The sequence below is a fragment of the Chenopodium album genome, chromosome 12 (assembly GCF_948465745.1).
Source record: "Chenopodium album chromosome 12, dcCheAlbu1.1, whole genome shotgun sequence".
In the NCBI taxonomy this organism is placed as follows: Eukaryota; Viridiplantae; Streptophyta; class Magnoliopsida; order Caryophyllales; family Amaranthaceae; genus Chenopodium; species Chenopodium album.
In genome coordinates, this window is record NC_137845.1 from 54,082,046 (window position 1) to 54,107,140 (window position 25,095).

The 25,095-nt window shown below is 34.8% G+C and overlaps 2 protein-coding genes and 1 long non-coding RNA gene across 12 annotated transcripts; 1 reads left to right on the top strand and 2 right to left on the bottom strand.

The window, feature by feature from the left end:
• Window positions 1-7,804: 7,804 nt before the first annotated feature.
• Window positions 7,805-12,615, bottom strand: LOC145572640 (sugar transporter ERD6-like 16). Of its 2 annotated transcripts, none has more exons than XR_014096905.1 (5): window positions 11,670-12,532; window positions 11,249-11,341; window positions 11,052-11,132; window positions 9,707-9,969; window positions 7,805-8,878 (listed from the first exon to the last, which is right to left on the bottom strand). XR_014096905.1 is itself a non-coding variant. In XM_081631600.1 (5 exons), exons 3-5 carry the CDS (start codon window positions 11,324-11,326, stop codon window positions 9,790-9,792), a joined length of 339 nt encoding a protein of 112 aa, XP_081487726.1. In that variant the 5' UTR covers window positions 11,327-11,341; window positions 11,670-11,738; window positions 12,580-12,615; the 3' UTR covers window positions 7,805-9,789. The 2 variants fall into 2 exon arrangements, 1 of the variants encoding a protein (XP_081487726.1); XM_081631600.1 differs by adding an exon at window positions 12,580-12,615 and having other exon boundaries at window positions 7,805-9,969; window positions 11,670-11,738.
• Window positions 12,616-15,061: 2,446 nt separating this feature from the next.
• On the bottom strand, window positions 15,062-20,637 carry LOC145572641 (uncharacterized). 6 transcript variants are annotated; one of them, XR_014096909.1, is made up of 5 exons: window positions 20,497-20,637; window positions 19,937-20,359; window positions 16,899-17,124; window positions 15,632-16,752; window positions 15,065-15,535 (listed from the first exon to the last, which is right to left on the bottom strand). It is a non-coding gene; the product is annotated as an uncharacterized LOC145572641 (long non-coding RNA). The 6 variants fall into 6 exon arrangements; XR_014096908.1 differs by having other exon boundaries at window positions 15,067-15,885; window positions 16,635-16,752; XR_014096911.1 differs by having other exon boundaries at window positions 15,062-16,752; window positions 16,899-17,129.
• Window positions 20,638-20,891: 254 nt separating this feature from the next.
• Window positions 20,892-23,502, top strand: LOC145572643 (uncharacterized). Of its 4 annotated transcripts, XR_014096912.1 has the most exons (8): window positions 20,894-21,113; window positions 21,235-21,301; window positions 21,402-21,452; window positions 21,531-21,587; window positions 21,827-21,904; window positions 21,988-22,675; window positions 22,766-22,903; window positions 23,138-23,502. XR_014096912.1 is itself a non-coding variant. In XM_081631602.1 (7 exons), exons 2-7 carry the CDS (start codon window positions 21,248-21,250, stop codon window positions 23,222-23,224), a joined length of 468 nt encoding a protein of 155 aa, XP_081487728.1. In that variant the 5' UTR covers window positions 20,892-21,113; window positions 21,220-21,247; the 3' UTR covers window positions 23,225-23,502. The 4 variants fall into 4 exon arrangements, 3 of the variants coding, with proteins under 3 accessions (XP_081487728.1, XP_081487730.1, XP_081487727.1); XM_081631602.1 differs by lacking the exons at window positions 21,827-21,904; window positions 21,988-22,675 and adding an exon at window positions 22,978-23,058 and having other exon boundaries at window positions 20,892-21,113; window positions 21,220-21,301; XM_081631601.1 differs by lacking the exons at window positions 21,827-21,904; window positions 21,988-22,675 and adding an exon at window positions 22,978-23,058 and having other exon boundaries at window positions 20,896-21,113.
• Window positions 23,503-25,095: the final 1,593 nt, after the last annotated feature.

Here is a 25,095-nt window from a genome sequence, read left to right on the forward strand (position 1 = left end):
GTAATACGCTATATTATCTGGTTTATATATAAATGGACAAAAAATTAGTTTAAGATATTGAAAAGTAAAATCCCCTCACGAGATATATTACTACTTTTAACAATCGAAATCAGTAAATGATTGAAGTAGCTCAACCAAATATATGAACCCAACAAAGTCGTAATCAGTAAATGATCGAAGTAGCTGAACCAAAAGTAAGAACCAACATCAAAAACGCAAAATTACTAATTACTGAATCATCTCATTTGATTATATTTCATTAGGGGCCAGTTATATGTAAACTACCCAACATTGTGGATGCTAAAGCTTACACCAGAGTACGAAACTGTGACTCCACCCCTAAAAGCATACCATTTGCGATATGAACTACAATTCTTATTTAATAAGATTTCCTTTATTATTTCACTTCTATGTGCCATTCACAAGGATCAATAAAAGGAAAAAGGAAGGGAGAAGCTTTAGCCTAAGCAGAGTCACTTATACTCAAGTGAATAGATCCATTTCTTTTCGAACTTTTCCAATTTCTGCAAATTCCCTCTCAAAGTTTACATATACTGTAACTGACATTTGACATGAGAGAAAGAACAAAAGCTAAAACAGGAAGAAAGTCTAGTAATATCTTCGTAAAGTAGGAAAACAGGAGCAAACCCCACTGCCTTGTTGTTGATAGCCTTCAGGCACCACATTAATCGAGTCGCTCTCCAACTGCACTCTGTCAAAACCCAGCCTTCGAGCAAGGACCAAAGCAAATTTGCACGCTGCTGCCTTTGCTATCTCCACACCCCACCCAACATGCTCGTGGCGCACAGCAGTAGCCAAAAAATAAAAAAGCTTAACTATGTAAAAGTGACTATCCACAATTATCCAAAAGATAAAAAATCCAATTATCCACCAGCAACTATTTGAGTCATCACAGTATTGCTTTTTATACTCCTGTCTTCTTGTCTCGGGACACAGAGAAAGCAAGCAATGCGAAAGACACGAATAAGTCGCAGAATATGCCTCCTACAGTAACAAGGACTCCATGTCTATCAAGCTGTGCACGCATAGTAAGTGCAACACTTGCAACCGCAAAGACCATCATAATCACATTCACGATTGAGTCGAAAATGCTTTGCCATGAGGGTTTATGTACTGGACTAGCTGCCTGTTCGCTAGGGGATCGCCCCCTGGGGGCTGTCCGTGAAGGTGTTCAGGACGAGGTTGTCTTTGGCGGGTAGATGTGAGGCCTCTGGAGGATGTCTCTAGTCTCTGGTGGGGTTGTGAGGAGGAGACGGAATCTGATGGAACTTGTTGTGATGGAAGGACTCTGTCGGGGGTGGATGAGGAGGCGGAATCTGATGGAGCTTGGTGTAATGGAAGGACGCTGCCGGGGGTGGATGAGGAGGATGTCTCTGGTCTCTGGTGGGGTTGTGAGGAGGAGGCGGCGGTATCTAATGGATCTTGGTGTAATGGAAGGAAACGGTTCCTCGCTGTAAAAAAAAGTAAACATATTTAGTAAATATGTATGTATATCTTGGCTGTTGTACTGCAATTACATGAGTATTTGCTAATCAAGCAATGAACAAGAACTGGAGTAATAAAGCAATTGAAGAACAAACTACTAGTATTAAACAATTACAGAAAGGGGATGGCAGAACTGCCAAATTGAATCTGACTGCAAGTTTGTTGTGCAGGACTTAAATGACAACAAAGAATGTTTATTAACTCCAAAATTGAATGCTTGCAGGCTGCAGTTAAGGGAGCTAACTGAGGTCAAGCTCTACTATGGAGAGAGGGGCAAGAACAGCGTGGTTGACCTATTAGCTAAAGATGCAAGAGGAACTTTAAATGTTTTGAACCAGCGTTGTATTATATTGGTTCCTCCTTTATTTTGTATAAATTCTCTTCAACTAGACTCTATCAACTTATGTAGTGATGGCAGCCATCGGTCTGTAGTTTTGGGCTATCCTATGGGGAGCCAACAACATTTAACTTAATTTAAGCTTGCCCTTATTTTCAAAAAAAAAAAAAAATAAATCCAATTACAAACAACAAACGCATGAAAAAAACAAACCCAACTAAATTCTTAAAAAGAGAGAGCAAATGAAATCAAAACTTAAACATACCTGCACTGAAGAGCCACCGTAGGAAGAGAAAAACAGAGATAATTGGTCGCAGGAATAGCATGGTGAACCCAGGAATACTCGAAAAAACGATGAATACGAGAAGCCGAGAAAAGACACTGAGGCTGAACGATAACACAAAAATCAACAGAAAAACAAAATGAAACAAACAATTTGACAACTGAAAAATTGAAGAACTAATTACCCAAAGACATAGCAATTGAATTATGCAAAGATTCAAAGCGAAAATTGAAGATACCCATAACAATCGACTGAAAATCAAAGTTAAAAACAATGGGAAAGGTAAGAGCTAACATTATACACACAAAGACCCGAAACAATGACGAATGCGAAAAGCCGAGAAAAAAGACTGAACGATAACCCAACAATCAACAGAAACCAACAATTTGACAACAGCAAAATTGAAGAACTAAATACCTAGAAAAAAAATACCCAGAAAGACGGAGTGATTGAATTAATGCAAAGATTCAAAGCGAAAATTGAAGATACCCATAACACAAAGACCAAAAATCATACAAATCCAGTTAGATTCTTCAACAATTCCGAGAAATACAAAGCAAGAACTTACCCAGTAGGAGGAAAATCAGAGGAGAATGATTACGGGAGTAGAATGAAGATATACACACAAAGACCCGAAACAACGACGAATGCGAAAAGCCGAGAAAAAAGACTGAACGATAACACAACAATCAACAAAAACCAACAATTTGACAACAGCAAAATTGAAGAACTAAATACCCAGAAAAAAATACACAGAAAGATGGATTAATTGAATTTATGTAAAGATTCAAAGCGATAATTGAAGATACCCATAACAAAAAGACCAAAAATCATACAAATCCGGTTAGATTCTTCAACAATTCCGAGAAATACAAAGCAAGAGCTTACCCAGTAGGAGGAAAATCAGAGGAGAATGATTACGGGAGTAGAATGAAGAATCCAGGAAGCACCAAAAAAACAAAGCACACGAAAACCCCAGAGAAACAGTTTAAAGAAATGGAGGGAAATGGTGGGAAAAAAAATAAGAAAAGGGGGGTTTAAAGAGGGGGGGTTTAAAGAGGGTGACTCAATCAAAAGGTAGCAACACTACCAAGTAGGGGTAAAATAGTCCATGTGCCTTACAATGTACCAAGAGACATATTATTATTATTATTATTATTATTATTATTATTATTATTATTATTATGTAGGAAAAATTAGAAAAAATAATCCCAACTTTCATCAATTTTGGTGAAATAATCTCAACTTTCATTTATTCTGGAATAATCCGAATTTTGGGGGGTTTTCTTTTTCTTCAATCCCAAATACCGGTTACCGGTTGAATGAGTTTCTTTTTTTTTAAAAAAAAAAAGTGACATGTGTCACGCTTTAATTGGTTAAAACAAACAAAATTAAAAAATAAAAAAAAAAAAGTCATCCAAACCCCAGCCACCTTAACAACTCCGGCAACCCACGTAGCCCAGCCACATTCCTCGCTAGATCGTCGTCCTTCCCCCACCACTAGAGTCGCCGCTTCCCCTAAGCCACAGTCCCCCTCCCCGAAACAGCGAAGCCTCCAGGCAACCACCTATACAAACCATCAATCCTCCATTTTGAAAACTTCCAACCACCACTTCGCTTACCCCGAAACCCTAGCGGCTGGTGGTTTTTGGGGTTTCCGAAAGTGGGGCTGGTTTTTGGGGTTTTCGAAAGTGGGTCTGGTGGTTTTAGGGGTTTTCGAAAGGGGGGCTGGTGGCGTGGAAGTTTCGGGGAGGGGGATGGTGGTTTGGCGGAAAATCGAATCGGAAAAGGAGGTGTTTGGGGATGGAGGTGGGTCGCAACACCGGCACATGGGGTTTGGGGGGAAGCGACGCACTGTTGGGGCAGGGGTAGGGAGGGGTAGGCGCGGCCGACGGTGGCAACCCCTGGCAGGTGGTGGTGGTGGTGGTGGTGGTGGGGGTTGCGGTGTGGTCAGTTAGAGGATAGATGGGTTTTCTGGGTTTTTTTTTTAAAGAAAAACATTAATTAACTTTATTTTTCTTTTTTTTGGACCAATTGTAAATTGACACGTGTCACATAACCTGTTATAACAGGTCATTGACTTTTGTTGACCGGTTTGGGATTGAAGAAAAAGAAGACCCCCTAAAGTTCGGATTACTCCAGAATAATCCAAAGTTGGGATTATTCTACCAAAATTGATGAAAGTTGGGATTATTTTTTCTAATTTTTCCTATTATGTATGTATATGTTATAATTTCTACATTTATTTGGCTTATAAAATAATGTAAAAACAATAATTCAAGTTTAGTCAAGTAAATACTTCCTCTGTTTGCAACAATGGGATCAATAATAATAAGGGTCTGTTCTCTTCAACTTAAGTACAACTCAGCTTTAATCAGTTCAATTCAGCTCTAATAAGTTAAGTTCAGTTCAATTTATCTTTATGTTTAATGATGTTACTAATGATAATTTAAGCAAAATTTCATACTTTTTAACATACTAGTTATGGACTTCCGCGCGCGCACATTTGGCGAATCGAATAGTTTTACTTAGCACGTAGCTACAAATATAATTTAACTGCATTTTCAAATAAAACAATTAATAAATAACACCAAGTTAAAAATGTGGTCTATCATAATGAGTATTGGTTTTTGGCTAATTGGCTAGAAAAATGAGTATTGGTTATGTTAACTTGATTATCTTTAAGTAGTTTTATAGTTATTGGGCACTTATTATATGATGATTTTTGGGAGCTGATAAGATAAATAGTTTGTTGTATATTTTATTTATGGTAAATTGTTAAGTTTAAGCTATGTTTTAAAAATGATAACTACGGTGTAATAGTAAAGAGGTTATTTTGGCGAAAAGTAAGTGACATTTTTTAAAGTTAACTAGTTGTGAACTCACGCGCAGGGTTCCCAAGGTATCAATGTATATTCTCAACTTATTTTGTTGTCAGTGTTGTTTCTTGAGTGACTTTTTTGACGTTTTATCATCCATCAAGATTTGCGGTTCCTCAAGTTATCAAAGTTTTTTTTCAACAGATTATGTTACCGGTGTTATTTTTGATTTTCTAAAGTTCTCATCATCTCTTCCTTCGTCTCATTGTCTTGTAGGTAGTAACATCTTTATCATATTTCTAACTTTACCCTATCCCATTTCTCCTTCCTTTCCCTCTCTCTGTCACCTTATTCAACAAGTCTAGACTTTTTGCTTCCAATATAAATCTTAGCATTGTATCAAAACAAAGAGAATTGTGTAAAACCTCTATCATTAATAATTCAAAGACGATAATAAGGCACTTCCAAAGTCCAATTACCCGTCTCACATAACTACAAGTATATTAGATAAGTTGACATCTATGAACCCTCATAGTTCAAGAGTAAAAAATCACTTAGTGGTGAAAGCAGAAGCACAAGAGGAAGAACACTCGCAAATCATAATTGCAATTACAGGTGAAGCATTGTTATACAATAATTATACAAGTCTAGGGAGACGTTATGACACAAAATTCTGCTTCCCAAAGAACAACCTTCAATCTTAGAAGACAAAGATGATAAGAAGATACAACCCTCAGTTGGACAATGCATGTACAAGGCCATGACAGTTTCCAGTATCTATCTAATTGTGCTCTTCGTCATCGGAATTGTGATGTCTTATGAAGCCTTGCCAGACGTACATCTAATCCTTGAAGCTTTTACCCGCTACTTTGAAGAGCTACCACTATGAGCTATTCAGGTATTAGTTACTCATCTCATACCAAGAATAACTCATTGTAACAATCTCAAATAGACAGATGAAAGTGAGTTCTAAATAAAAAGCCACAAAGTAATTAATCACTCGATCGTATTCACTCTTCAAAAGCTCAAGACCTATAAGAGCATACAGAACATAATAGCAAAAGTAACATATACCATCTCGAGACACATAATCTGGACAAATTTGACAAACCAGATTCATCAATTTCCTTCAGTACATTCCCTATGACATCAGAAATTTCCTAAATTCAATGACTGTCAAAGCAGCTCAACTCAATTAGATTTCTGCTTCAGCAAATTAAAAGACCACAGATGGTTTGAATGGACATCTATCTCGTGCGCATTCAGCTCTATGCTGAGAAATATTGCGATTTTATAACACCAAGTCAATTTACAGTCCTCGCTAACAGAAAGGGCATCATATCATCATATTAAGAAACAAAATATACAACAATTATCTGCTATCTGCAGAACAAAGCATGCAAAGTAGCATTTCCTTTTAAACCTCGGTGCCTACGACCCACAAAGGATATCATAAATAACTTATCACTGCATGTCAAGTGTAGATTTTAAATTATTTTATTCCAAGGATGAAGACTTTACAAACAAGATTTCCCAATGTTACAATGAGCTTAAGAGTAACACCAAGATTGACCGTGAGACCACTTTTTAAAATTTTATCAAATTGACCTTAATGATGTAGAAGGGAAATATATTTTTGAATGAAAATTCAAAGAGAAAAAACCGAAAACCTACTTTCTTCTCTCCTATCCCCAGCCCTCTCTCTTCTCTTCCTCCAGTCCACCTTCCACTCCCTAGCTCTCACACCAAAGGATAACCCATATTTACTTTTTCAGCCCCTAAAAGTCGATCATATTATAGACCAAGCAATGAAATAAAAACAAAGAGAGCATACAAAGCATAGACCAAGCAATGAGATAAAAAGGATAACCCATAGTTACTTTTTCAGCCCCTAAAAGTCGATCATATTATAAACATGCACCCACACAATTCAATCAAGATTTAAGTAGTAAATTGTAGTGTATAGTCTGTATACCTGAAGACACTAGAGCAAAATTCGCGCGAAACAACTCCAAGCTTTGCTCAATAATAATTATTGGATTAGAATAATATATGCTCGACTTTTCTTGTGCAGCAATCGATAACCCAAACTTGACAAATCTAAGTCAATATACTTGGCAAATCTAAGTCTATATATATCTTTAATAACAAAACCAATAACCTCAATTGACTTGTCATATGGGCTTGTTAAACAGCCCACAAAAGAAAAGTAATGACAACAGTGAGTGGAAGGCAGAACATAGTAGCAACCAACCTTTTACAAGGGGATAAATGGAAAGTCGCTGTTCACAAGCAAAGAAAAGGAAAGAAAGATCACGGTAATATTTTTCAACAGCAAGGAAAATAGTAGATTGACTTACATGATATATGCAGACGTGGCAGACAGCTATTTCTTCTAGGGCAATTAACCGAAAAATCTCCTCCTTGCCCATATAAATTTGCTGAGATTAATTCACTATTGCTTCTTCCATAGGAATCATTATCTGCTCATCTTTTTTCATTCTTTTAGCATACATAAATGTCAATCTTAATTCATGGGGTAGGGTATCAGCATTAATAACCAATTCCCTGTCAATTGTTGTGAGCTTAGTCTTTGATGTTGTCTGGTCTTCAGGTTTTTTAGCTTGCCAAGATTGAGCAACTTCTTTTACTTTGACTTTTGGTGTTATTGGAATCTATATCATTCTCCCCAATAATTAAATATGTTAACAAAAACACTCATCTTAGATAATATCATGAAAGTTGTAAATTATCCATGGTATATACCTAATAATAAATTAATAACAACTTCATGTAACAAGCTGAAACTTCCTACAATAATAACTAAATGCATAAACAAGCAATTGAGGTCAAAATTAGAAGGGGAAAAAAAGATAGCTACGCGACAGCAGCAAATAAACATGAAAGATCAGTCTAGATCCATAAAATTTTTGAGGATGGGAGTTTCACAACAGGGGGGAGTTTTGACTTTTAAGCATGGGAAGCCATATGCATAGTCACATAAGCTTAAAATCACATAATACTCTGTGCATCTCCCATCAATTCTTTAAAAACTGCGCGCGCTTCTTTCTCTATCTCTTTCTACCTAACTATCTATGCTTATTTCTTAGTCTTTACCTTAAAAAGATCTTTTAAAAGTTTCAGTATCTTCCTTACCAAGCTATCTAGCATTGTCTTTTCTCCTTAATTCTTACCTTTCCTCTCCTCTCCTCTCCTCTCCTCTAGCCAACCTTTTTCGCTAACTTCTCATCCAGCTTTTACAATGTATAGAAAGTCAATTCCTACATGATCCAATTCCTTTCCACTCAAACAAATCATAGAATTGTTGTTTTCATGTGCTTATGAATTGTTGTTTTTACTCGATCAATCAAACGGACAAATATACTTCTCTTTTTTTTACGTGCTTATGAATTGGTGTTATTTTTTTGCTCTTCTGACATGCTTTTCCACTCTCCACCAATGATCTTTGATGCCTGCTTATCAATCACATACTATGCCATATAAACACTACTCACCACTCACTCACTCACTCACTCACTCTTGTAAATCCGGCATGACTAACAACTCAAGTTACAACAATTGCACCAAGAGGATGTACACGCAGAAGAAGTAATTTAGATTGCCTTTGCAAATTGACAAAAGAAGGATTCTACTACATCTAGCTCCACATCATATGGTAGTGGGCCAGTGGCGATGCAGTTCTTGTCCTGCTAGCAACTTGTTCTGTCACCTAATCTGGCTTGTGAGGTTCAGAAGACCTGCCAGCCCTCTTCCCTTGAATAAATTCATCAATGTATTAGGATAAGGAAATACAATCCCTTTAAAAAAACATAAAAGGAAAAACGCAATTCTAAAATGATGGTTTCAGCAGCTTACAGATTACAACAAGAAACCGGGAATTACAGAGTTAATTTGACAGCTACTTTCCACGCGCTAAGATACACAAAAATGTATAGATTACTGGCGTGATCATAATTTACACAAGCACACCAGAATAACCATTAAAAAAATCTAAATACTAAATAGTGTATCAATTATCATAGTGTTTTTATTTTATTTTAAATTCAATTATCATAATATAATTGGTTACAATATGAACCATTTTAAACTCTGATCGTAACATTTTTGTCAACTTTATTATTTATCCAACTGATGCACATTAAAATGATAATTATAACAGCAATATATCTTAACACCAAAGAAGAAAAAAAAAACACAAACCAACCTCGGAAATTATTAGAAAAGCAAAAATCCTCAAAGCGTCAGCAACAGCTTTAAAGGTATCTTCAGAAACATGCATCCCATTAGCTTTACCCTATTATACCTAGATGACCTCTCATACCCAGATACTGTATCATTTCTGTATTCTAGAGGCCCCTAACCCACCCTCTACCGCTTTTATCCTGTTTACTAACACTTAAAAGCTTATCCAGGGTTTGATCAGAATACACAAGTAAATCTGACCATTTCGCATGGCCTTCCATTTTGGATTGATGTATAATCAACTTCCCCCAATTCCCACTCAGTTCCAACTTCCAAAGATTTTTATATAGCTAATCTTAAGAGTAAACCTTAGCACTATCTCTGAAGAATCTTGTTGCACAGATACACGGGTCTCAGATGGCTAACAAGGTGTATGATGAAGTAGATTAGCATCTATAAGAGTCACAAATTTCTTGCAGGGTAGCTTATAAGAGTAGATGTAAAGTAAAAAGACCATTATAACCAATAAGAAGATATAAAAGAAAGGAAAATAATTACTGCAAGGTATGGTGAAAGAGGCCTTGGATATGATACTACATTTATTTTATTCTGGGGTGAGGAAAGGATCTCTGGGATGCTGCTTATGTTGTTCGCTTATGCTGTTCATTCAACGGTAGTGCAAGTGCAACTGCTTGTGGCTCAGGGGCAGATTCAACTTTCGGGAAGCTATGTTTAGCAACGGAAGCATCAGGGACTGTCTCTGCCGATGCTGGAAGAGAGTTATTATTCAAACTTATTTGTAGGAGGGTGGTTCCTATGCGCTGCAATATTGAAAATCAAATATTAACATAAGAGGCCTTGAAGTTTCAATTAAAAAGCTTAAATCTACCAAAACCCCCATTCATTTTGAAACCATAACAACAATAGCAACACCCAGTTCTAGCATCAATAACAAGCATCGAAAACTAATTACTAATTGTAGTGTCTAGAAACCCCACATCATATATGCTACCCCGACTCTTCATTTCACTTCAAGCAAGTACCCGTAACAAATACTCAACACTCCAATAGAAATACAACGTTTGGACACTCCATTTCGGACCAAAATCATGCAAATAAGAACCAAAATCTATAAAATAAAATTTAAAAAAAAAAAAAACACACACACACACATTGCAACATTAATTAAAACATACCTAGTTCTAATCAAAAGAGGGAGAATTACACCAATTAAAACAGAAGCGCTAGTTTCACCAAAACAAAACAAAAAAAAAAAAAAAAAAAAAAAAAAAAAAAAAAGAGAAGAGCTAGCTTCAGGAAGATAATAAAATTGATTAGGCAGTGATTCAAGACTTCATAACACCACAGAACCCAATACTTAATCAGCAACAAATACTAATTCGCAATCCTTCTTTCTTAATCTCACTCAAGCGCAAAACTTGAAAAATATATATATATACTCCCTCCGTCCCCTTTTGATAGTCCCCCATGGGCATTTTTTACGGGAATTAATAAACATAAATAAGAATAGTAAAATTACATTGAAAAAGTAAATTGACATTGGGTATGCAAAAAAGTGGAGAGAGAAAGAAATAAAAGTACATGGGAAAACAAAATTTACATGGGAAATTTAAATTTGCACAAGTATTATTGCAAATTGGAAGGAATTTTGGTAAAAAAATAATATTAATGGTTGTTGGAAAAAGCAAATGGGGTGAACATTTTGGGACTAAAATTTGCCCATAAGGGACTATCAAAAGGGGACGGAGGGAGTAAAAAAATGCTCAAAAATAAATTATAAAAAAAAAATAAAATGCGTTTCTTCATTTGGGTTGAGGTTTCTAAGTAAGATATCTTTGGTTTTCTTTCTTGATTAGAAAAATTAAGGTCATAAGAATCTCACTGTGATTGAACGCGGGCATCTCTGTTGGAAAAGATCCAGTATCCTAGCTTTTGGCAAGTGATCTGTAGTTTCTATGTATTCCTGTTACGAAACCAAGTTCATCAATCACTTGTTCAGTTATTCAGAGAATATTACTATCCCGTTACAATAATTACATCAAATTTCTCTAAGAATGTGATTATGACTAAGAATCTCACCTGATTTTCAGATGCCACAAATGAAATATCAGCATCTTTCCCTTGAAGCATTCTCAGCGCATTTTCAAACCTTTTCATTTGCCCTGCTAGTACCTGCGTTTTACTATATTTTTCAGAATAGATGCATATATGATGCTTATCTTATAAGCAAAAATACACTCTCTCACCCGAAACTTCCTTGTTCTTATTGCTCCAAGATTCAATCGAATATGAAAGAGACCAAATTCCTTAACTCAATAAATCATAGTCTTTATTGCACAAGCAGAACATTTAGTACAGCAAACATTTCACACTCATCTCAAAGCATAAAAATTAATATTCTTAATTCTTTATAATCCCTTCACAGTTCATCAATTGATTGAAAACACGAAAAAACAAAATCATATGTTCTAACATAAGCAGTACCTTAGAAAATTAGTACCTTCACAATTTAGCATACTATCTATAGCTTTGCACATTCCAAGGCCTAACAGCAAATCTATAAGCATCCCTGCATTAAATATGATATCTTCTCCAAATCAGTTTATTCGTAATATCTTAATCATAATGAAATAACAAGCCAGGTCCATATGAGATTAATTAATCTTTGTGAAGCATATTTAAAGCAATAATGTTGGACACTAATATGCAAGCATCAATATAAGATGGCAGAGCTGAAATGAGGATGCCATGATTGCATTATGAAGATTCTATTTATTCAGAAAATCTAGCATGATAAGCTTTCGAAACTTAAACCAATAACTTCCTACAGCACTTCCCGGATATATGAGGGATGGTACATCAGTACATGTTTATTGAAAGGGTGAAAGACATACTGAGAAAATTGTATTAACAGTATCAACAATCTAATAATCAAACAGAGTGCTCAATTAGCTACAACCCGCCACTAAACCTGACAAAATTGAATGAACTTATGCATATTTACATAAATAATAGGAAAGTTTGGGTGCAGTGCACCAGCAAGACATGGCACAGATGCCATAACATGACCATCTACTTTCTTTGTTCCTCAAACTTTGACAGAAAAGAAAAAGAAGATTGATCATCTTCATCATGTGAACTGGTTGTTGCTTTATCAGCCTCGAGATCCAGCACCTAGTTACCAACAAACGGATACCAATGGATATGTGAGACTTTAAGGACAAAGCTTACAAGATATTCAACATATTCATATTTCACGGGCATAAGCCTACAAGCTGCATATTAAAGGATAGAGCGATGTAAGATCACTCTAAACGAGCAGAGTGTCCTTTCAAAGATATGAATTACTTCTGACTTCCTATCAAGTATATAAGCAGAACATTAATTATACATCAGAGAAGATGGGTTACCATCACCGCCATCGCTATCCCCACAACCACCAATGACAAGATGGCAAATTGTAATATATGGCATCAACTCAGAAACAATGATTTCCCTACCTTATAAATCCCTAGAAGATTGCGCTTATGAATAGTGCATGGACCTATATGCCCTTCAAAATGTTTATTTACGTTCTTACCCTCATATGTTATTTCTTACATTTATGTCCTATTTCTTACATTTATGTCCTTCCACATGTACAAATGTAATAATGAGTGTTGAGCTTTCTATCTCCTTACATTTATGCACTTTTTATTTATTTATTTATTTATTTATGCTATAGGTATATTTTAAAGTTCATCTCTTATGATTGAAATAAAAAAGATGACTCTACAAGATGGATGAGTTTGAAAAATCTTTCTGCTTAATTAATTAAATTAATTAAAAGGAAAATGAAATCATGAAATTTAAAATTTTGATATTTAATGGAGGTTATAGTTTAATTGCATGACAATTTTACCAACCGCACAAGCAAAAAGTTATTTCTTTTTTTGTGATCGGAGGTCAAAATTAACGACTTACATATAATTGTATATAAATGTCATTGAGACCAATGATCTGATGATTTTGTCGAAGTAGATGTACTAAGAAGAAAGGGAACCTAACTGACTACGATGAAAAGGGAAAAAAGCAAGAAGGAAGTCAAGGAAATTATCAAGGGTTTAAGGCTATAATTGGGGCTGCATAAAACTTTTTCTACTGCATAACCAAATTCACGTTTTTGGAAGAAAGTTGCAAATGCAAGCTGATACTATATTTTCCCTGATTGCCTAAATGTTAATGTTTATGCGAGTTGGGTGAACTGTTTCTCTTTTTTTAGTTTCATATAGTTAATCCTATATAATTTATGTAGAGTAATTACTAGGTTGGGTGAGAGTATATACTTGCAAATAGTAAATGCTCCGAAAAACTTTTCCATTATTATATGCATATGCAATGTTAAATTACTTCTATTTGTATGTAATATGTGCTCTATGATTTTTTAATTATATTTAATCTATTCTTAATTAAGTTTGTAGATGTTTTTGCAATATTGCATTGTTGAATAACTGTATAAATATTTTTTAGGAAAAGTTGTAAACAAGTGGAAAAGTTCTGCCGGAAAAACAAAAAGTTTAAACACAATCCAATATACTCATTCCATTAATTTATCAAATTATATTCTCTAAAACCCTAATGTCGTGGAGAGTTTAAACACAACCTAATATAAACATCAAGAAAGGACAAGCTACTCCGCGCGCACCGCGCGCATTAGCTGCCCTAGTTTAATTAAGTTTAAAATTTTGAACTACAACAAACCACCACAAATTATATAAAAACAACAAACTTCAAAATTATGCACTAATAATTTCCTAATAAGAAAATCAAAATTCAAAACTACTAAGATCCAATGTAAACAAAATAATTAGGACCACAATAATACTGTATATTTTTACAAATTAAATCGATAATCAGATAAACAATCACACAATAACCTCATTAAAAAATAAGAAAAACTATGACTTGATAATATTACTCATCAATAATGATTTTGTTAATGTTATCTGATAATTCAACCCATAAAAAATCCATATTTTCATTTTCAAAAACCCTAAAAACACATTAATAGCAGACCAATTGAACATCAATACAATTCTTTGGATCAAAGGAAAGATAGCGGCATGATACTCATGATGTTGATCGAATAAGGGAAAATTGGGGAAAATGCTAGGACATGCTTGGGTGGTAGGAGATGTGAAGATGAGAAGAGCAAAATCAGTGCACGCTTCCATGGATCAGAAGAGAGAGATAGAAGAGAGAGAAAGAAGCAGCAAGTGGAAGCAAAACATTTTGAAAGGGCAGAGAAGTCTCCACACTGTCTATAAGCACAGTGAATTGTATAAGCACAGTGAATTGCATGCACTGTTCATAAGCACAGTACTCAGGCTACGCATATTTATAGAAAAAAATTATCTACTAAAGTACGTAATTTAGACATATACATATCGATTCATACATAGAGTCCGGAGATCGAAGTTGAGTCTTCGATCAAGTTATTGTTAGGTGGAGTTACACGAGTTTTCGCGTCCTTATGATCCTCTTCTCATCATACTCACATCTTGATATAAAAGACTAAGCGGTTTTTTTATCACTCTCTTTTTTTTTTTTTTTTTTCACATTCTAAGATAATTGCCTTAATTTTCTGTCTTAAGATAATTTCCCTAATTATCCTAATTTTCTTAAGTGATCTCTTGATTTGTGCCCATATTAGTTAGGGCTATTATGATAATATAATATGAGTATGAATTCTTCAATCTTCAATTACCAATTATATGATCTGAATTTTTTAGTACTGTTCTTAAATGCTGTAAGTTTTGGGTCTTTTATTGGTGTGTGAATCCATGTTCTTAACAAATAGAGAATCAATTCTTGTATGGATCGCCCTAATTTATCGTCTGCATATATGCTTAATTTATACAGCAGGTTCCATTAATATATTTCTGCATATATGATAGTAGTCTTATTAGAGGCAACGACTTAAATTAACTTTTGGAGATCAATGGATAATTCAAGTGGAAAATGGTCATTTAATAGCCCAATAATTAAAGTATGACACATAGATCATTACATTAATTTTAAGGGAGAAGATCTATAATTAGGATAAATAAAAAAAAAAAAAAAAAATAGTGAACTCAAGGAGGAAGTTAATTATTTACATTGCCTCAGAAATAGTAATAGTTCAAGTTTGTAGCGAAAAAGGATTTATACAGCTTCCTATGTTCTATTTGAGAAACTATGCTTGGATCCAAGGGGTGCAACCCGCAAATTCTTCAAATGGAGACATCCTAATTATATTGTGCTCAACATCGAAAAACCTATCAAGCACACAGTTGCAGTTAGCTCAATCTGAATCCTTCTATACACAAAACTCTTCTACTGTCCAACCTCTAAATAATTATTCAAAGGTAGAACAAGGCACTTCAGTAAATGTGACAATAAATGTTTAACAAGAGAGAATTTTTTGATTCATAGAACCCTTGCCATAAGTATCACAACAAAGTCGGATGTGATGCACTTTGAGACCTCTCAACAGGAGATTCAGGTACAGAAGTAACTTCTACTGCTGTTATGTTAGGTTCATCTGATTTGAGTGCAGGAGGTCTCTCTACTTCTGTTTTATTAGGTGCATCTGACGATTCGTGTGCAAGAGTTACCTCTACAGCCGATCTATTAAGTTCATCTGTTCGATGCTTCATCATCTGGCTCTGACAGTGCGAAAACTCTTTTGCTTGTCCCTGTCTTAATGACAAAAATTACAAATAAAGAAAAACTTTGGACTTCTACACTCCTATCACACTTCAGAACACATCCATGCAAGATTGCAATGTCACATATTACCAGGGAAACGGCAGGAGAGACAGCAGACCACTAAGGGCAGGAGTTCATAAGTTAGTGATGTAAATAAAGGACATAAAATCTATACCCAGCCATTGGTCATGGACCAGGCATAAATTAAGAGCCATTCACCCTATACACACCCACCCTGCCACATATACCCACCTTCTCAAACCTGTCACCCACCCGGTAAAACCAAGTTATACTCCCTCTGTCTACAAATCCCTCTAAGCAAGAATTACACCTTATACTTCAAACTTTTGATGTTAATCTTTTAAAGTATTACATATTTTGTAATACGTAGGACTTACCCCTTTTATTGAGAGTTGCCTTATCTCATTCTGCAGACAATATCCAAACTTGCTGAGATTTATTCTGTTTTATGACTTTTATCCACACACTTGTTCTATCCATGCTATTTGCCCACTAATGCATATAATTAAAGTTAATTAAATCACTATATATATTTCCAACCTATGTAGGACTCGAACCATTTGAGCTAATAGGCAATAGGCTTTTCAAAAACTTTAATGGACTCAACATAAATTATACCATAATTCGACACCCAATCATAGCAGAAATTTGAAAAGTAAAAAATAAAACCTAATGCTAAGGTGAAGTCAAAGCATCATATTATAGAATCATTTACCGGGAACGAAGTAGTTAAATTTGGTTTCATCTATCCACTTTTGTTGCTCTGAACCATCACTCACACCCCTTGCCATCCAACAACACAAGCCAGCTCGCTACTACCGACACATTACAGCCTACCACAAAGCAGACACATGAATACATAAAAGCAATGCCTATCTAGTCCACACACAACATACTCTCAGCCTTGCTGCACTAATTGTGGCAAAGCACAAACCTCATGGACAAAGCATGGCTATAAGCCTATAAGCTATATCCTTACCATATATCTCTGCTGGAAAGTAGTCTGTACCTCGTTTTCAGTACGTACAACCAACCCAGAATGATCCCCCTGAAAACTTCAAGGTCCTCTACCTGAGATATGACACACAATCATATACCCGGAATTCCATTCATATGCTCAATGCTATCATGAATTCTGCAACACCAAGCTTGCTTGATTTTTCAGCCATAATCGCAACTATCTGAGCTAAGTATCCCATTCCAGTCTGCACTAAGCAATTCAAAGTGAATGTTTTATGAGCCTTGCGTTTTAATGCCTCAACACGCTTCTTAACTAATAATGATAAATGATTTTATCTAATGTTTTCCATTTACTAAATAACATGACTAATATGGGGCAGAGAGGATTATATGGAAACAAAAAGGATAGCAGAAGAGAACAATTCAAGAAAATGCTGAGACATTCAAAGATAAATTTCATCATATGCTCCAGGAAAGATTCAAAATTTGAAATCGTGAATTATGTGTGTGTGTGTGTGTGGGGGGGGGGGGGGGGGAGGTAATTAAGAATCATGAACCATAAGCAGGAGGGTTACCACATAAATATATAAAAACTCAAAATAGAGGATAAACCCCAGATTTTAACAATGTAGCGTTGAATACTTAAATAGTCACCCACTAAGGAATTCTCAAAATAAACTAAGGAAAAAAAATCCCAAAAAAAAAAAAAAGAGCATTAAAACAAACCCACCAAAAAAATTACACAAAAAACAATAAAAACACCATATAAACTAATAAAAAAAATGAAAATAGAATCAATAGTAGCCCTGGCCTATACAAATAGGATGTTCTCAAATTGAAATTAAGTACCCGTTCTTCAGTCTTATAGTCGGGAACTTCATCAGCCCCTAAGACTTTGAGAAATTCTAATTAAATCTGAGGCAAACTGGTATCACATTACTAATAAAGTCCGATGCAACTTGTATAATGGTAAGACCTCATCTCAAGGGCCTTATATATTATGTATTCTTTTTCAGAAGTCTAGTTCAAGTGTCAAAGAGTTCAACTTAGAATACCATATTAAAACAAACTACAAATCAACTTACAACCTGTTCAGAAACTCTTTAGGGAGTAAATTGAAGAACAAGGTTAGAGAGGTGCATTGCTCTCACCAAGGACTGATGATTAGGGTGCGCTAAGCCTAACAGAGTACAGCATATTGTACAGGACAGATGCAGATAAGGTACCAAACAGAAAGAAAAGCATTCTGTCAAGGCAGCCAACACTACACAAATTTGTAGCCTCCTCGAAAGAAATTCATTCAACAAAGAAAAGAAGAGAGACTATCCGGAGTGGTTGATCCAATTTTAGTTATGACCAAACTAAGATCTGAAGCTAAGTTTTAAAGAAGTTGGACAGAAATTTGTAAACATGAAAAAATTTACAAGTTGTAGCTCATAACAGTTTTTGGGTCATAAAATGCAAGCACGAGCATGGGCTATATAATTGACCAAAGAGTAGTAATGGGCATCAATGGAAGGTTTAGTTACAAGTACACCCATGAGGCCATGACCGTTTCATATCAAGTAATATTTACACATACATCATAAAATCTAGTTCTCTTTCCAATTCTGCTGCAACTTTCCTAGCTTTGGTAAGTATGGTAACTTCATGAGTCATGACCAATAATTTAATTAAACAGCTCAGGAAAGCAAATCATATAGAGGATATGCTTTGATTATTTCCTAGATATGCCTATTACATGAAAATTGATAGACAGTCAAAGTGGAGGTTAGTATTGGTTGACACTTGACAGTAAAATATATAATACTCGTGCAAACCAGAAGTACGGATTACCACTACCAATTCGATCATCAATTACAAACTCATCAGAAAATGCCAATGGTTTCAATTAGCAAGGATGTAAGAGTGAGGAGGAGTCGGCCATGGCTCAGGGTTCAAATTAACCATTGATTCTTATAGGTTATACCCACATCATGCAAATGATGCTTCTAGGAACTGTCAATGAATCAGAACAAGATTGAATGAATATTTCTCAGAAAGCTAATTCGACTAATATATGAACTTGTTAATTGATGATTAATAGTGTCTGATTATACACATGCAAACATAACAATAAATCGTGTATTTCCCTTCCTACTTTAAAGAGATCTCCACTTTACAAGTTCAAATGGTTCGCCATGGAAAACATGGAAAAGAGAAAAGAAAAGAAAAAGTGTTGATCTAATAAAACTATTGCACTGCATTAGAGCACTGCATACCTAACTTCCTTTGGATTTGTAAATTTGAAAAACGGAATGCATTTATTCTATTTGAACATAATGTAAGCCAAAGAGATATAAAAATATCCACTAATTTAATTAAGCTACCAAATCTGAGAATTCATTTGTAATGTTATAAACTTTCCTCATTTAATTTATGTAGAAATTAATATTGAAGTCTTTTATGGGGATCTAATCCAAATCTTCCTTTACAATGTACTCCGCGTATCAAAGTAGTATGAGGAAATAAGTCAAACTAAATGTAATCAGCACTCGCTAGTTGCTGCCGAGATCAAGACCCTGATGCTATCCCACTAACAACATAGCAAACTACTAAAATCAAGTCCTAAAGTTCTAGACCCATTAAGAGGAGACGAATGCTACAAAGTAGCCTAGTCCTAGTGTCCAAAATACAAAATAAACGAAATCAGTGCTCATAAAAATAGTAGTCTAGCAACTCAAACCAATCACACTCATTACCTCATCTTTCAATTCAAACGAAATTAATTTCAAAAACCAGTGTAGATTAATAAACTCAGCATCAATTTCAATTTAATCTTTAATAAACTCGACATTGTTGATGCAAGCAATGACACACTACATGAATAAAACTTATAAAAATTCAAATCTAATATGTTGTTTAATCATAATTCATTAGAAATACAACAAAATTGGTCAAAAATAGTTGCATTTCACAAAATTGACAATACCAACAACCAAGAAATATAGTGAAAAAAAAAATTGAACTTTATTATTTTACAGAGATTTAATCCATAAAACCGAGAAAACAAATTACCTCAAAGAGCGATTTGATAATTTGAGAGAGGCAGATGTTTGAGCAGCTTTGAGCACTCGACCCATGGTATTTTCTGATATTCTTTACAAATTAGATCATTAGAAGCAAATGAAGAGCTACTATCTGGCTTACCTTAGACGGTTGAAATACCAGTGTGAATAAAGAAGATCAACATTTCACAAAAGACCCAAAGATTTCTGCTTACTACTGTAAGTATGGTGCCAAGATCCAGAACCATCTGGAGCAGATACTTTCTTTCTCCTCGGTTCACCGGAAATAAAACAAAACAAAACAAAACGTGGAAAAAATTAAAGAACAACCCAGATTGTGAAATCGATTTTCGATGATTAAAAACAAAAAATATTACCTCAATGATGGATTCTCTTTTGAGTGTTCCTTTAGAAGACGGCACCAGACACTGTACTTCATGAAATAACCCAACAAAAAATAAAGGAAAAAAAATCAAAAATTTTAATCAAAACCCAAAGTAAATTAACAAATTGTAAATAATCCCAAAAGAATTGAAAAATTGGAGAAGTGCCTGGAGCAATCTAAGCTACCTTGCTATAGGATTAATGGGAATCAAGGTAATGCAATTGAATTTGGTAATTGTGTTAAAATCTAATTAATCCAGTCTTTGCTCTGAACCGATGGATTGAAGATGCAGAGGACGTTGATTGGCTCCTTGGCGATGAGAATCGATGGATTTTTCTTCAGATCAGTATCTGTATCAATTTTTGTTTATATATTTGATAAACAAAATTTGCAAATCAAAAGGGGTAAAATGGTCAATTCTGTCATTAATATAGGGGTAGGTGTGTAAAATCGGCATGGATGACAAGGCAAAAAAGCCACGTAATATTTTAGAGAGTCCATGTAAGCAAATATATAAACAAACGTCATGATGTATCTGTAAAGTGGTAGAGGTCAACGTTTAAGGAAAAAGTAACGGATTTGTTTACGACGTTAGGGTTTTTCGAAATTGGGGGAAATTACAGTAAGGTAAGAAGGGGGTGCTTTCTGTAGTTTGCGGAATAAAAAAAATCAAATTGATCAGGATCACAGAAATAGGGAAACTCAATCGCATAACCCAGGGGATCTTGAATTAGCATTGTTAGTGGAATCCTTGCTAAGTGGCGACGGTAATTGGCGCTGTTTGCGAGTCAATCACCTGCTTGTAAGTGTTGCTTGAAATGAAATTGTCGAAATTGGAATTAAATTGAGTAGTTCTTTGTAATTGTTTTTGGAATTAATTTGTGCGAACTAGTAATTGAATAAGACAGATAAATTGTTATCAGGAATCTAGCAAGCATGGAGGAACGATTGGTTGGAAATGGAAATTCGAGCTACGAAGAAATCGAAGAGGTATAATTCATGTGTATAATGTTGTATTTTATTTCGTTCACCAGATGGCTTTAAAGGTAGGCATGAGTGACTGGAAAAAATGAACTGGTGAAATGTGCAGGAGGACGATGATGTACAAGTCATATCCATGAAAAGGAAAAGGAAGTCTGAGGTAATTGCAACATTTTTGGTGGAAACAATAGTATGTTAGACTGCATTTAACATATCCAAAATGTTTCTGTAAATGTAGGGTTCCAGGTATGGTGTAAACTGGACTTTGATATCCATACACCCCGGATTGTTTAAGGTAAGTATCATTTGAGTAACTGTTCAGGAATGTTGATTAATCCTTTAGCGGTGATAATAATTTGGCTGAATGGGGAATATTAGTAATTTGGAAATGTTGATTAATCTGGTTATATATTGTAAATTGAGAGGCGTATAAATGCTGATTGATATGTTAACTGATTGTAAATTGAGTAATGGTTGATAATTCTGATTCATCCGATCATTGTGTGTATCCCTTATTTCGGTTTATGCTGTTAGGATGATACCCTAAGCCAAGGTGGTAAGGTGAAAGCTAGGGGTGAAGTTCTAAGACAACAATCTATGTTGTGTGGTTGGGTGAGTATAAATTTGGTTCATGTGATGTGATTAGGCAATGGTTTTAGTACTTCTAACTTGAAATGATGACCTTGTGATTATAGCCACCCAACATGAGTTGTAGAATCGAGACATTTGGGCGCATATGCCAAAAATTTGATGAAACAAGGACTAGGTGGGTGACGGAGATGGGATTTGGCGGTCTCCTCCATTTTGTGTCGGATATGCATTTACCTAGGCAATTAGCACTGGATAATGACGCGAATTGACCCTATCAATAAAGGTTTTGTTGCTTCGGATGGTCGAGTGTTATGGCTTTCAAAGAACCAAGTGCGTTGGATATTTAGTCTGCCCAATGGGTCAAGGTTTGTACCATCACCTAAAACAATGACTCCTGAAGTACGGACTAAAGTTGAGAAATTGTTGTTGAAATATGTGCGTTCTTGGTTGACCAAATCCAGTACACGATGTGGCCGTGTGTATATATCTGTTGGTATACCTGTAAATTCAGGGTTGCTAGAAAGGTTGGAGAGTCACTTTGATCCTTGCAGAAGAAGAAGAATTTAAGTCATTATTTCTTTTTGTTGCCTTGCAAATGGTGTTATGTCCTACACAATCACCTAGACTAGCCTCTGATTTAGTTCCCGCATTAAGTTGCGCTATGGACTGTGCGGATTATGATTGGTGTGATTTAGTGTTGAACAAACTAATGGATAGTGTATCAAACTTTGCCTGGAGATTTTACGCCACAGGTTATGCCAATGGTTGTAGGGGTTGTTCTTTTTTGCTGTGGTATGATCCCAAACCCTTTAATTTGTGTTTACTTGTAATAGTGTTTACCAAAGTCTTGGCTGAAAATAATAGAGTGTGATGTTGTTGCAGATTTACTATTTGGATAGGCTTGATAGGAAACCTGTGAAGTGGGATGTGTTTCCTCGGGTGAAGGTTTGGACAATGAAACAAATTGCGGACGCAGCAAAGGAGGATAAGCTTAGTACCGGTGACTATAGCAAGCTGGGGGTAAGTGAATTAGTAAACCTGACCGGAATGGGTTACAGTTCCTCCTTAACTTTATTGTTGTTAATGTTGGGCAGGTTCTTGATGTTGCTTATGGGGAATGGCATACACGGCATGCCAGGGACACTGAAGGTCCTCCAGCCAATATACTATACAATGTGAGTTGTTGGTAAATGTGGCATGTCTTGGGCACCTGGTACACTGATTGACTGTGGATAGACATTTGGTTTGTTTTAGGATGTATCGAATTTGGTTCATACGACTAGGGAGCGGAGGAGGAGTACCACTAATTTTGTCCGACGGAAGCGGCAGTATATCCCCTGACCTGTTGATTTTTTAGTCATGGGCACGAACTTTGTAATTGTACTATGGGCCTTATTCGTTGTAAAACTATAAACTCTTCTGTAAACCAGTTTAGTTACACTGCATTGACAAATGTTAACATAATGAGCCACATAGATAATAAGGCCCATGTTGAGCAACCAGATTCGGGGCTGAGATGTCCACTTTACTTTAAACCGTTTTGTCCTAGATATACGATCTCATTTAAAATTTCAATTTATCATGGATATATGATCTCATTTATAATTTCAAGTATACAATGCGTTACGGTGCGCTGGGTTTGATTCAACATTTGCACTTGAAGATATTTGCTTTAGTTATGCAACAAACCATTAAACCATTAACATATTCTACATAATACTATAACTTGAAAATCTAAAATGAGCTGCTTAAGTAGTAGAGTTAAGAGTTATAGCATGCATTCCCAGCAGTAAAGTTGAAACATAATAATAATGTATCTTTTTGGAATCAAACCATGATTTTGATGCATCATTATTAACATAACACATATTGAATAAATATATCTAGTTTTTTAAAGCTTGAAACTATAATTGAAAATACTTATATTCTTCCTTATATAAGAAAGAATTAGATTTCCTGAATTGATTCCACAACTAAGACCCAATGACTATGATGGGTTATTAAGGGAGTAGCCCAAAATCACATGGGTTCTGGATTCTATTCGTGGCCCAAACAAAAACGAATAGTGTCATACTTGGACTGTTAAAATTTTTACCTACAACCCCCAATAGCCAATGCTGTCTACTCCCCCCATTATACTACGCCGTTTACTCTGTTTCTGTTTTTTTTTTTTCCTTTTTCTTATTTCTCAAGTCATTTATATATATGATTCAAAACCTATTTATCTGTTTTTCGTTCGTTTTTTTTTTTTTTTGCATTTTCTCTCTCTTCTTCAACATTTTTTCTCTTTTAATCACGTTTTTTTTTCCTCTTATTCATGGATGAATCATTGATTGTGATAATGAAGTGTTGCATTCTTCAATTGCTGAATTTGAACGTGATTGTAAAGTTATTTTTCGTAATGAAGTACTGCATTCTTCGATTGCCGAATTTAATCGTGATTGCGAAGTTATTTTTCCTGCTTGTGGCCGATTGCTTGATTCATTCGTTGATCAGCGTGAGTTGTTTTATAATTTCGATTAATGTTTGCTGTTACTATTCAATTTAATTTAAGTTCAATTTTGATCAATTTTGTCTCTGATTTCGATTCATGCTTGCTGGTCGATTGTTTGATTCAATTTTGTTAACTGTTTTGTTTTAAATTGTTTGTTGATTTTATTCAATTTTCAAGTTTTTTTTTAATCAATTTAGCCTCTGTTTTAGTTCAATTTGGTTTGCTGTTATAATTCAAGTGAATTGAAGTTTTATTTTAATTAATTTTGTCTCTTATTTCGATCAGTATGATTTATAATTCAAGCTTGTTTGCTGTTTTTAGTTTAATGATTGTTGATTGTGATTAAGTAGATGTATTCTGTAATTGTTTATATTTTTTATATACGTTTTTGTGTTTTTTTAACAGTTTTATAAATTTGATCAATTTCATAATTCTAAATGATCATTATGATTCAAACTAATGTTCTGTTATAGTTGTTTAAATTATATTTTAAATATTTAGTACTTTATTTTATTTTATTATTTTGATCAAATTGATAATGCTAAATGATCATTTATATATGTATTGTTTTGTATTTGTACATATATGTTATTGATTATGTTCATTTTTAAAAACTTATGCAGTGGGTGCTAATGATGAAATTCTATATGAAGAAGCAACTAAATCAGAGTTACTTTTTAAGATTTTAATTTTGAACAAGAAGCTTATGAAAGGTACA